The sequence below is a fragment of the Hemitrygon akajei genome, chromosome 5 (assembly GCF_048418815.1).
Source record: "Hemitrygon akajei chromosome 5, sHemAka1.3, whole genome shotgun sequence".
Taxonomy (NCBI): domain Eukaryota; kingdom Metazoa; phylum Chordata; class Chondrichthyes; order Myliobatiformes; family Dasyatidae; genus Hemitrygon; species Hemitrygon akajei.
In genome coordinates, this window is record NC_133128.1 from 44,084,573 (window position 1) to 44,097,796 (window position 13,224).

Consider the following 13,224-nt stretch of genomic DNA (forward strand, 5'->3'; position numbering starts at 1 on the left):
CTAACACTATAGCTCTGTCACTCTGTCTTCTGCCCTTTCATGCAGCAGAGCTACCCATGGTACCATAGCTTTCACTGTTGCCTTCTCTCCCAACAGTATCCAAAGTGGTATTTCTGATTTAGAGTGGTATATCTCCTGCACTACCTTTCTGCTACTGTTCCTCCTGTTGGTCCCCATTCCTTGTCTTTCCTTTGAACCTTACACTGAGGTGTGATTAACTCACTAAACATGTTATCCACAATATTCTCAACATTGCAGATGCTCCAAAGTGAATCTATGTGCATCTCCAGTGCTGTCATGTGCAGCTGCATCTGGACACACTTCCTTCACATGTTGTTATCGGGACTATGAGAGCCTCTCTGAGTTTCAAGTTGCATCCAGGACAAGGCCCTCCATTCGATTAACCTTTATTCACCACTTTACACTGAGAATATTGTGGATAACCACTCTACACATACACAACCTCTAATACAGGCACTTTGTCGCTACAATGTACCTCATTTTAGAATTGCAGTGCCACAGCTAAGCGAGGATATATAATTCCGAACAAGGGCAGCAGGTACACAATTATAGCACCCACTGTAGGTGTAAACAACCTTCTTCCCCTCACCTCCCTGCCCCAAGCCCCACCTTCTGCTTATGTTTCTAGTTCCGCATGCCATTCTGACCTGGAAAATATTGCTGCTCCTTCAATGTCATTGGATCTAAACTTTAGAATACACACCTACACTTGGAATATCTTCAACAAAGGGAGTGTAGTGATTGAGGAAATGGTTTACCATCACCTTTTAATGTCCGTTAATACATGCTAGCCCTCCAGCAGATCTTCCAAATATAAATAAAAAATAAAAATTACCTCCTTTATGTATCAGATGATTGTGCAAACTCTTGAAATTGCTATTAATTTCAGAAATCTCGACACTGTCTATTGTTATCAAACACTTCATTATTCAGATATTTGATTCTTTTTCATTCAAATTGATGTGACTATCTACATTCCCCAACATACTAATTTTAGATTAATCATCCTTCCCACCAAAAGACCACAGAGACAATGCAGCCACAACTAAATGAACAGTTATATTTTGCAGGTAAATAAATAATGCATTATGTGAGGATGGATAATATTAGAGGTGAAAACGGCTATTGATTTAAACACTAATGCTTATTATTAAAAGATTAAGCATTTTGTACAGGTACAATGTTTTTATCATCAAAAATCATATCTTCTCACTTATTGCCAGCAATACATAGTCTGTTTGTGCACATTTTCTATTTCATTTTTATCTTCTTTACTAAAGATTTAACATATTCAATCTGGTCAAAGTTACAAGCAATAAAAAATCTGCCAGTGCTGGAAGTCCAAGCAGCACACCCAAATTGCTGGAAGAACTCAGTAGGACATTTCTATCATTTGTCAACTTCACTCAATGAAGGAAGATTCAGAACGTGAGTAAGATGAACAGAATGAGACTGGGATCAGTGAATACTGTAATTGTATGCACTCTCAACAACACTATGCGAGATTCACAAATAAGTTACAAGATAATTTACCTGGCTTAGAATATAGATATTGAGAGGTAATTATCTGTCGTGTTGGGCTGTGGCTGCAAGTGCCTGACCCCATTCCATCAACTGGATTTATGTAGGTTGGGCTGTTGGCCACATCTAATAAAATAAAGTTAATGAACCTTATCAGAATAAATACTGTAAACTGTTATTCCAAATATACGTCAATTTGCAGAGATGAATGGGAACAAAAACAAACGAAAAAATGCTAGAAACAAACAGAAGCCAGACAAAGAATAGATGTTCTGGAAAACCCTATTTACCCCTTTCCCTTATTCAAAGTAAGTTTTCTTTGCACAGATCATGTGGTGAAGCGTACACTGCTGATTTCTTCAGAGCTTTCATCTGAACTCCATATAATGAACTTCTGTCAGATAAATTTCGTCATAGATCAAGGTAATATTACAGAATGCAGAACTGGTTAGAACAAATGGGAACATACTAAATTTCTTTAGCTTCCTGAAGAAGTAGTGGCTTTCTTGGTCATGGCATCTACATAGTTGGACCATGACAAACTATTGGTGATGTTCACTCTTAGAAACTTAAAGTTCTCAATATTAGCATTGTTGATGAAGAGAGAAGCACATGCCCAATCATTTCCCTGAAGTCAAAGACTAGCCCCTTCTCCACCCTTTCATCTCTTTCACCAATCAATTTCCTAGCTCTTTACTTCACCCCTCCCTTCTCCCAGTTTCACCTATCACTTGCCTCCCTATACTTCATCCTCCCTTCCCCCACCTTCTTATTCTGACTTCTCCCTTCCTTTCCAGTCCTGATGAAAAAGGGGCCAATCCTGACATTGCAACTTTTGAGAGGAAGGGGCATCAGCTGGGTCCACAGACCGAGTGCAAAAGGCAGCAGTGGGTTGCTACAGTGAAAACGAGCCTTGACCAGCAACCAGTCGGCATTTGGGATTGATTAGAAAGAGTAAATTAAAGGGGCAAGTGCACTGGCCATCATCAAAGCAGCTGTTTTCTGAGTGGACAGAGTCAGAGTGGTGATCTTAAGCCTTTAGCTTTTTGATGCTTCTGCAAAGAGAGGCTTTAGTCACAGAAAGTAAAGAAAAGAACTAAGAACATAAGAAATAGGAGCAGGAGTAGGAATCTGGCCTGTAAAGCCTGCTCTGTCATTCAATAAGATCATGGCTGACCTGGCCATGGACTCATCTCCACCTACCTGCCTTTTTTCCATAACCCTTAAAAACTCCAGATTAAGTTTTTATTTTCTTTCCTTCTTTACATCTGCTCAGCTTGGATAGTAGAAATGGCATGCAGGATTGTGGAATGCTCCAGTGTCTCTGTTGACTACAACTGCGAAAAGTGCATCCAGCTACAACTTCTAACAATCTGCACTATGGAGTTGGAGCTGGAACTGGATCACTAACTCTACATTAACGAAAGATGGTGTAACCCCGGGCATGTGAGTACAAAGATCTCCGTTTGTGAAAGAGATATTGAGCTGATCGCCATGAGTATGAGGCCATATTACCTGCCTCGAGAATTTGCAAGCGTCATTGTGGTGAATGTGTATGTCCCGCCGCGTGCCGACGCAACGGTAGCGTGTGACGTCATCAGCTCCGCTGTTGCTAGGCTTCAGACACAGCACCCTGAGGCACTGGTGATAATTACAGGGGACTTCAACCATGTGACTTTGGACAAGACACTACCTGCTTTCTCCCAGTACGTGGATTGCTACACCAGGGGTAATAGGACTATTGACCTACTGTATGCAAACGTAGAGGAGGCATATAGTGCATCCCCACTGCCTTCATTGGGGAAAGCTGATCACAACCTGGTTTTGTTACAGCCCAGATATAAATCAATTGTGATGAGGCATCCCACTACCACACGCTCTTTTAGGAAGTGGACTCCTGAAGCTGAACAGGCCCTGAGAGACTGCTTCGGTACTACTAACTGGGATGTACTGCAAGGGGGGCTCTGTGGGGGCATTGAGGAGGTCACTGAATGCACAACGGACTATATTAACTTTTGTGTGGATGCAGTTGTCCCTGTTAGAACTGTTCGCTGCTATCCCAATAATAAGCCCTGGATCACTAGTCACATCAAAGGCCTCCTAAACCAGAAGAAGAGGGCCTTTAAAGATGGTGATCGGTTGGAGCTTAAAAGAGTTCAGAAGGAACTCAGAGTACAGATAAGGGGGGCAAAGGAGCAGTATAGGAGGAAGCTAGAACAAAAGCTGCAGAAAAAAAGCATGAAGGAGGTGTGGGATGGGATGAAGATCATCACCGGATGCGGTGCAAAGCGGGGGGCGAACATAAGTGGAGATGTGGAGAAAGCGAACCAGCTGAACAACTTCTTCAACAGGTTCGACAGCTCAATCTCATCCTCACCGCAGAAATCCACACCAGGCTTACTTCCCTCACAGGAAAATAGCCACTCACAGGAGACCTTGCCCACGCCCAGGATTACGGCTGCACAGGTGGAAGGTCAACTGAGGAAGATTTGTACCAGCAAGGCGGCTGGACCGGATGGAGTTTCCCCACGATTACTGAGGGCCTGTGCGACTGAGCTGGGAGAACCACTACAGCGCATCTTCAACATGAGCCTGGAGCAGAGAAGAGTACCCAGACAGTGGAAAACATCCTGTATTGTCCCGGTACCAAAGAAACCACAGGAGTTGAATGACTTCAGAAATGTTGCCTTGACGTCGCACGTGATGAAGACCATGGAGCGGCTGATAATACAGTATCTGAGGCCACAAACCAGGCACGCCCGGGATCCTCTTCAGTTTGCGTATAAGGAGAAGGTGGGAGTGGAGGATGCTATCACGTATTTGCTGCACAAATCACTCTCTCACCTAGATGGGGTCAGTTGTGCTGTGAGGATTACATTCCTTGACTTCTCTAGTGCCTTTAACACCATCCAGCCCAAGATCTTAAGGCACAAACTAACGGAGATGGGAGTAGACTCTCACATGGTGGATTGGATAGTGGACTACTTGACAGATAGACCTCAGTATGTGCGGTTGGGAAACTGTAGGTCTGACACGGTGGTCAGCAGCACAGGGGCGCCGCAGGGAACCGTACTCTCTCTGGTCCTGTTCACCCTGTACACATCAGACTTCCAATATAACTCGGAGTCCTGCCATGTGCAGAAGTTCGCTGATGACACGGCCATAGTGGGGTGTGTCAGGAATGGACAGGAGGAGGAGTATAGGAAACTGATACAGGACTTTGTGATATGGTGCAACTCAAACTACCTGCGTCTCAATATCACCAAGACCAAGGAGATGGTGGTGGACTTTAGGAGATCTAGGCCTCATATGGAGCCAGTGATCATTAATGGAGAATGTGTGGAGCAGGTTAAGACCTACAAGTATCTGGGAGTACAGTTAGATGAGAAGCTAGACTGGACTGCCAACACAGATGCCTTGTGCAGGAAGGCACAGAGTCGACTGTACTTCCTAAGAAGGTTGGCGTCATTCAATGTCTGTAGTGAGATGCTGAAGATGTTCTATAGGTCAGTTGTGGAGAGCGCCCTCTTCTTTGTGGTGGCGTGTTGGGGAGGAAGCATTAAGAAGAGGGACGCCTCACGTCTTAATAAGCTGGTAAGGAAGGCGGGCTCTGTCGTGGGCAAAGTACTGGAGAGTTTAACATCGGTAGCTGAGCGAAGGGCGCTGAGTAGGCTATGGTCAATTATGGATAACTCTGAACATCCTCTACATAGCACCATCCAGAGACAGAGAAGCAGCTTCAGCGACAGGTTACTATCGATGCAATGCTCCTCAGACAGGATGAAGAGGTCAATACTCCCCAATGCCATTAGGCTTTACAATTCTACCGCCAGGACTTAAGAACTTTTTAAAAGCTATTATTAATGCTTTTTGAGATAGTGATTTAGATGCATATCATATTTTTTACTGAGTTAAGTATTGTATGTAATTAGTTTTGCTACAACAAGTGTATGGGACATTGGAAAAAAGTTGAATTTCCCCATGGGGATGAATAAAGTATCTATCTATCTATCATTTGGGAGACTGAAGTGGTGATAGGACATATAGAGAGGTAGTTACACCCAAGGTGCAGGACACAGGAAACTGGGTGACAGTCAGGAAGGGGAAAGGGGTTAAGGAGCCAGTTCAGAGTACCCCTGAGTTCCCCTCAGCCACAAGTTTATCACTTTCGATACTGTCGGGGGTGGGGGTGGGGAATGACCTAACAGAAAAAATCACAATGGTCGGGTCTCTGCCACTGTCTGTCTTTGTGACTCAAGGGAAGGAAGAAGAAGAGGCAAGCTATGGTGATAGGGGATTCATTAGTAAGGGTAGACAGATGGTTCTGAGGATGAGAATGAGATTCCTGGATGATATGTTGTTTCCAGGGTGCTAGGTCAGGGATATCTTGGATCAAGTCCTCCCCATTCTTAAGTGGGAGGGTACACAGCCATAAAGTCGTGTTTCATATAAGGACCAATGACATGGATAGGATGATTGATGATTCTGCATAGGGATTTTTAGGAGATAGGTGCTAAGTTAAAGGGTAGGATCTCCAGCGGATGTGACCACTAGCCGGTGACGAGTGGTGTTCCTCAGGGGTCAGTATTGGGACTGCTGCTTTTCACATTGCTTATCTATGATTTAGATAATGGAATTGATGGCTTTGTGGCAAAGTTTGCGGGTGATACAAAGATAGGCGGAGGGGTAGGTAGTGCTGAGGAAGTAATACGATTGCAGCAGGACTTAGATAAATTGGAAGAATGGGCAAAAAGTGGCAAATGGAATACAGTGTTTGAAACTGTATGATAATGCATTTTGTTAAAAGAAATAATAATGTTGCCTTTTATCTAAATGGGGAGAAAGTTCAAACATCAGAAGTGCAGAGGGACTTAGGAGTCCTCATGCAAGACTCCCAGAAGGTTAATTTACAGGTTGAATCTATGGTAAAGAAGGCAAATACAATGTTGGCATTTATTTCAAGGGGAATAGAATATAAAAGCAAGGAGATAATGATGAGCCTTTATAAGATGCTAGTCAGGCCACACTTGGAGTATTGTCAACAGTTTTGGGCCCTATATCTCAGAAAGAATGTGTTGTCATTGGAGAAAGTCCAGTGGAGGATCATGAGGATGATTCCAGGAATGTAGGGGTTAACATACGAGGAGCGTTTGGCAACTTTGGGCCCTTACTCACTGGAATTTAGATGAATGTGGGGGGGGGAGGGGAATCTCAATGGAAGTTACCAAGTGTTGAAAGGGCTAGATAGGGTGGATGTGGAGAGGATGCTTCCTATTGTGGGGCTTCCAGAACTAGAGGGCACAGCCTCAAAATTGAGGAGTGACCCTTTAGAACAGAAATAAGGAGGAACTTTTTTAAGTCAGAGAGTAGTAAATCTGTGGAATGCTCTGCCACAGACTGTGATGGAGGCCAAGTCCATGTAAGGCGGAAGTTGATTGTTTCCTGATCAGTCAGGGCATCAAAGGTTGAGAAGTCAGACGTATGGGGTTGAGTGGGATCTGGGATCAGCCATATTGGAAGAGCGGAGCAGACTCAATGGGCTAAATGGCCTAGTTCTGCTCCTATATCTTATGATCTCAGGATTGCTAACAAGTGAGGCCAGAACTAGGAAGATTATACAGTTTAATACGTGGCTAAGATTTTTGGATAATTGGGCTCTTTTCCAGGGAAGGTGGGATCTGTACAGAAGGGACAGTTTGCACCTGAACTAGAGGGGGACTAATATACTGGTGGAAGGTTTGTTAATGCTGCATGGTGGCGTTAAACTAGAGTTGCAGGGGGACGTAAACCAGAGTGCTAGAACAGTTCGTGGAGAGATTGTGGAGGAAGATGTTGGTGAGTCCTCAGACAAAGTTAGGAATCAAAAGGTTGAGCAAGGTGCAACTAGTGTCCTGAGCTGCCTATATTTCAATGACAGAAGTATCGTAGGAAAGGTGGATAATAGTGCTGAAGATGAGGTAGATGGTTTACAAACAGAGGTGATGTGTAGTGAGGAAAGGCTGTTGAAAGAGCAAAGTTGCAGTCAGCAGGATGAGTTGTAACGTAAAAGGTGGGCAAAATCGAAAGAGTGAACATGGGACAGAAGGTGTTATATTTGAATGTGTGCAGTATACAGATTAAGGTAGATGAACTTGCAGCACAGTTGCTTATTCCAGGTATTATGTAGTAGGCATTACTGAATCATGGCGGAAAGAAGATTATAGCTGGGAGCTTAATGTCCATGGATACACATTGTATCGAAAGGACAGGCAGGAAGGTGAGGTGGTGGTGGTATTGCTCTGTTGGCAAAAAATTAAATCATATCATTAGAAAGAGGTGACATAGGGTAGGAAGGGGTTGAATAATTGTAGATAGAGCTAAGGAACCGCAAGGATAAAAAGACCCCATTGGGAGTTAAATACAGACTCCCCCCCCAAACAGTGGTAAGGATGTGGTCTACAAATTAGAAAGGGAGATAGAAAATGCATACCAAAAAGGCAATCTTACAATAGTCATGGGGGATTTCAATGTGAAGGTAGGTTGGGAAAATTAGGTTGGTGCTGGATTCCAAGAGGGAATTTCTAGAATGCCTACAAGATGGCTTTTTAGATTAGCTTGTGGTTGAGCCCACTAGGGGATCTGCTGTTCTGGATTGAGTGTTGTGCAATTAAACAACTGGAATTGTTTAGAAAGCCTCAGGTAAAAGAACCCTTGGGGGCAGGTGATCATAACATGATCAAATTCAGCTTAAATTTTGAGAAGGAGAAGCTAATGTCAGATGTATCAGTACTACAGTGGAGTAAAGGGAATTACAGAGGTACGAGAGAGGAGTTGGCCAGAAATGTTTGGAAAAGAACACTGGCAGGGATGATGGCAGAGCAGCAATGTTTGGAATTTTTAGAAGTAATTTGGAAGGCACAGGATAAGTAATCCCAAAGAGGATGAAGCATTCTAAAGGAAAGATGACACAACAATGGCTAACAAGAGAAGTCTAAGCCAACATAAAAGCTAAATAGAGGGCATTAATAGAGCAAAAATTAGTGGGAAGTTAGAGGACTGGGAAGTTTTTAAATGCCAAGAGAAGGCAACTAAAAAAGTCATTAAGGTCAAGGTGGAATACTAAAGTAAACCATCCAACAATATTAAAGAGGATACAAAAGTTTCTTTAGATACATGATGGATTAAAGTGAGGCAAGAGTGGACACTGCATCATTGGAAATTATGTTGTAGAGGTAGTAATGGGGGACAATGAAATGGAGGACGAACTGAGCAAGTTTTTGCATCAGTCCTCAGGTGTCGGGGGTCATGAAGTGTATGAAGTTGACGTAACTAGAGAGAAGATTCTTGGGAAGCTGAAAGGTCTGAAGGTAGGTAAGTCTCCAGACCAGATGGTGTACACCCCAGGGTTCTGAAAGAGCTGGCTCAAGAGATCAAGGGGGCATTATTAATGGTCTTTCAAGATTAACTAGATTCCAGAATGGTTTTGGAAGACTGGAATATTGCAATTGTCACTCCACTATTCAAGAAGCGAGAGAGACAGAAGAAAGGAAATGAAAGGCCAATTGGTCTGACCTCAATGATTAGGAAGCTATTAGAGATGATTATTAAGTATGAGGTCCCAAGGTACTAAGAGGCACATAATAAAATGGGCCATATGCAGCATGGTTTCCTCAAGGGAAAATCTTGCCCAACAAATCTGTTGGAATTTTTTGAAGAAGTAACACGCAGGATAGACAAAGGAGAATTGCTTGACATTGTTTACTTGATTTTCAGAAGATCTTTGACAAGGCACCACACATGAGGCTGCTTAACAAGCTATGAACCCATAGCTTTAGAGGAAAGATTCTAGCATGGATAAAGCAGTGGCTGATTGGCAGGAGATAATGATTGGGAATAAAAGGAGCCTTTTCTGGTCGGCTGCTGGTGACCAGTGTTGTTCCACAGGGGTCTGTGTTGGGACAAATTCTTTTCTCATTATATGTGAATGATTGAATGAAGGAATTGATGGCTTTATCACAAAGTTTGCAAACGATATGTAGATAGGTGGACGGGCAGGTAGTTTTGAGGAAGTAGAGAGACAACAGAAGGACTTGGACAGACTAGGAGAATGGGCAAAGAAATGGCAGGTGGAATACAGTGTTGGGAAATGTATGGTCATGCACTTCGGTAAAAGAAATGAAAGGGTTGACTATTTTCTAAATAGAGAAAAAATACAAAAATCTGAGGTGCAAACGGACTTGGGAGTCCTTGTGCAGGATTCCCTAAAGGTTAATTTGAAGTTTGTGTCTGTGGTGAGGAAGGCAAATGTGATGTTAGCATTCATTTGAAGAGGACTAGAATATAAAAGCAAGGATGCAATGTTGAGATTCCATAAAGCATTGATGAGGCCTCACTTGAAGTATTTTGAGCAGTTTTGCACCCCTCATCTTATTAAGGATGTGCTGAAACTGGATACAGTTCAAAAGAGGCTCATAAAAAATGATTCCAGTATTGAATGGTTTGTTTATTAAAGAGTGTTTGATGGCACTGAGCCGTATTCAATAGAATTCAGATGAATGAGGGATGATCTCATTGAAATCTATCGAATGGTGAAAGACCTTGATAGAATGGATGTGAAAAGGGCATTTGCCAAGTGAAGAGTCTCGGACCAGAGGACACAGCCTCAGAATAAATGGGCATTCTTTTAGAATGGAGATGAGGAATTTCTTTAGCCAGAGAGTGGTGACACTGGAATACTTTGCCACAGGCAGCTGTGGAGGCTAAGCCTTTATGTATATTTAAGGCAGAGGTTGAAAGATTCTTGATTGGTCAGGGTATGAAGGGATAACGGGGAAAAGGCAGGAGACTGGGGCTGAGAGGAAAATTGGATCAGCCATGATGAAATGGCAGAGCAGACTTGATGAGCCAAATTGCCTAATTCAGCTCCTATATCTTGTGGCCTTGGTCCAAAATGTCATCTGTTTGTTCATTTTGGTAGATACTGCCTGGTCTGCTGAGCCCCTCCAGCATTTTGTGTGTGTTGCATTAGCTCTTTTGTTTTGCTCATATTGAGGGAAAGGGTATTGTCTTGGCATCACATTTCTAAACTCTCCATTTCCTATCTGTATTCTGATTCATCAGGTTTTGAAATACACTGCTATGGTGGTATCATCTGCATAGTTGTAGATGGAGTTAGAGCAGAATTTGGCTACACAATCATGAGTGTACAAGGGGTGGAGTAGGAGGCTGAGGATACATCTTTGCGCGATGCCAGTGTTGAGAATAATCATGGCCAAGATGTTGCTGCCTATCTTTACTGATGGTAGTTTGTTGGTCCAGAAGTCAACGATCCAGTTGTAGAGGGAGGTGTTGACTCCCAGGTCTCAGAATTTGGTGATGAGTTTGCTTGGAATTATAGTATTGAAGACAGAGCTGGAGTCAATCAACAATGGTCTAACATAGACATTTTATTGTCCCAGATGCTCCAGGAATGAATGTAGGGCCAGGGAGATGGTTTCTGCCATAAGACCTGGTTTGGCAGTAGGTGAACTGCAGTGGGTCAGGTTATCTGGGAGTTAATGTGTGTCATTGACCAGCCTTTCAAAGAACTTAATGATGGTAGATGTCAGAACCATAAGGTGGTAGTCATTCTGGCATGTTACCTTTTTGTTTTGTAAGACATTGGGATTTTAGTGGTCATCTGAAAGCAGGGAGAGATGTCTGCAAGTACCGTCACCAGCAGATGTACTCAGGATCTAAAGACAAAGCTGGGGACACCATCAGGGCCAGATGCTTTCCATGGGTTCACTTTCCAGAAGATTGATTTTATGCTCATAATAGGCATTGGCGATTCTGGTGCATTGGAGGCTGTCAGGGTGAATGGTCACATACTAACACTTTTCTGTTCAAAGTATGTTAAGCATTCTCATTGGGAAGGGATGTGTTGTTGCCAGTAATGCTGCCTGATTTCATTTTGTAGCCTAATATGGCATGTAAACTCTGCAACAATTGAAGCTGATGTCGACCACTGACATCTCTGACATCTTGATTTCTTGTAAGAGGATGCACTGATAGTGCAGCCAATACTAAGTCTCTGTCAGGAATGACCACAGACTTAGTTTCTTCTGCTACTGCACATGGAGAGGTAGAGTTGGATGGGGAATCCCCTCTAACAATGAAAATGGCGTATCAACACAGGGGGAGATATGAGTGACATGGTATTATGTTTCTTTGTATTTCTTAATTTAAAAAGTTTACATTATTTAGCAAGGTACTTGAAGGGATATGGATATTGTCTGGGTAAATGGGATCAGTTTAGTTAGGCATTTGGTTACTAATTTAATTAATTTGGCACAATACTGTGGGCCAAAGGGCCTGTTCCTGTTGTAGTGGTCTATGTTCTACGTTCTGCTGAATGTAACAACCATAAATATAAACTTTACTTTTGAAATTTAAAAAAAATGTTGTGATGAATAAAGATTTTAATGTCAGCAGGTTCAGTATCTCTGTGGTGACTAAGATTGTAGTCACAACAAGCCTTCTACCCATTTTAGTTTAGAAGGGAGGTGATAAGATCCTGACATGTTTGAGCTTAAAGGTTGTTTCCTTTTGTGGGAGGAAATAGAACAAGGATTGCCCTTTTAATACTGAGGTAAGACTATTTTCCCTCTCAGAATATCATGTGTCCTAGAAACTCTCTTACTCAAGAGTGTAGAAGTAGAGTTAATGAATGTTTTTAAAGCAGGGATAGATAGATTCTTGTTTGGCAAAAAAGAAAGAGGTTACCATGGAGAGGACCTAAGTTAGCTGCTATTTTATTGAATGGAAGAGCAGTTTTCACAAGAAAGGCAGCTTACCTCAGCTCCTAAATTGTATGTTCCTCTCCTAGATCTTTAGGAAAATTTACAAATTAAGTTTGACTCTGAAGCTTGTTACTTAAATTTTTATTTGCAAGTCTATTGAGAAAGTATTTGTGACAACTATCTGTCTTGATGATTCCTATTAATTTCAGAATATTGACAAAAATATACTTCCATGAAATATTTATTCATTTATTCCTATATATTTATTCTTTTTATATTTTTCACAGATGTTTAACTGATACTTTCTCCACATTGTTGCCAAAAATGATCTGGCTTTGATCTTGTTGACTAAAGCTGGTAGTTCCATTCGGAGATGGTATTTATCACTTCTGAAAATAAATTTAAATCCTAAGTCTGCCTTTGATCAATAAAATATCTTCTGATTTACTGTAAGCAATACAATTGATATTGCAAATGCTTTATTTTCTTTTGTTCCTGCACCAAGTCTGTGCTGTTTTCTCACACCGAAGTTTAGGTGAGCTATGTAATAATTTCCATATTTTGGTGAATTCATATTTTACACCTACATGAGGAATATTCTGCAACTAAAATAGGGATTCAGTAACAAAACAAAACAAAGTATGCATGAAAGGACAGATTGAGATTATATACGAAGAAGTTCTATCCATTCTTAACAATTGTTTGGCAGATTCACATAGAAATTAGCTGCAGAAACACAAATTAGCTTACCTGGTTTGGGATACTGATGCTGAGAGCTCATTGCCTGTTGTGATGAACTTTCTCTTCTCTTCAGAGGACATGTGTCAGAATGCATTCCAGGAGCTGGAGTTGGACTGTAAGTCACATCTGATAAAATAAACAATACTTATAAGTGGGAAGAGACTGAGATCGTTGCTGTTTG

At 42.0% G+C, this 13,224-nt stretch overlaps 1 protein-coding gene across 4 annotated transcripts in view; it reads right to left on the reverse strand.

The window, feature by feature from the left end:
* Window positions 1-13,224, reverse strand: part of spag17 (sperm associated antigen 17) — a 319,678-nt gene that overhangs the window by 44,392 nt on the left and 262,062 nt on the right. For all 4 annotated transcript variants that reach the window (XM_073045385.1, XM_073045386.1, XM_073045384.1 and 1 more), the window contains 2 exons: window positions 13,053-13,169; window positions 1,555-1,668 (listed from right to left, as the gene is read on the reverse strand). In XM_073045385.1, coding sequence (XP_072901486.1) covers window positions 1,555-1,668; window positions 13,053-13,169 — 231 coding nt within the window. The remainder of the gene's footprint in view (window positions 1-1,554; window positions 1,669-13,052; window positions 13,170-13,224) is intronic.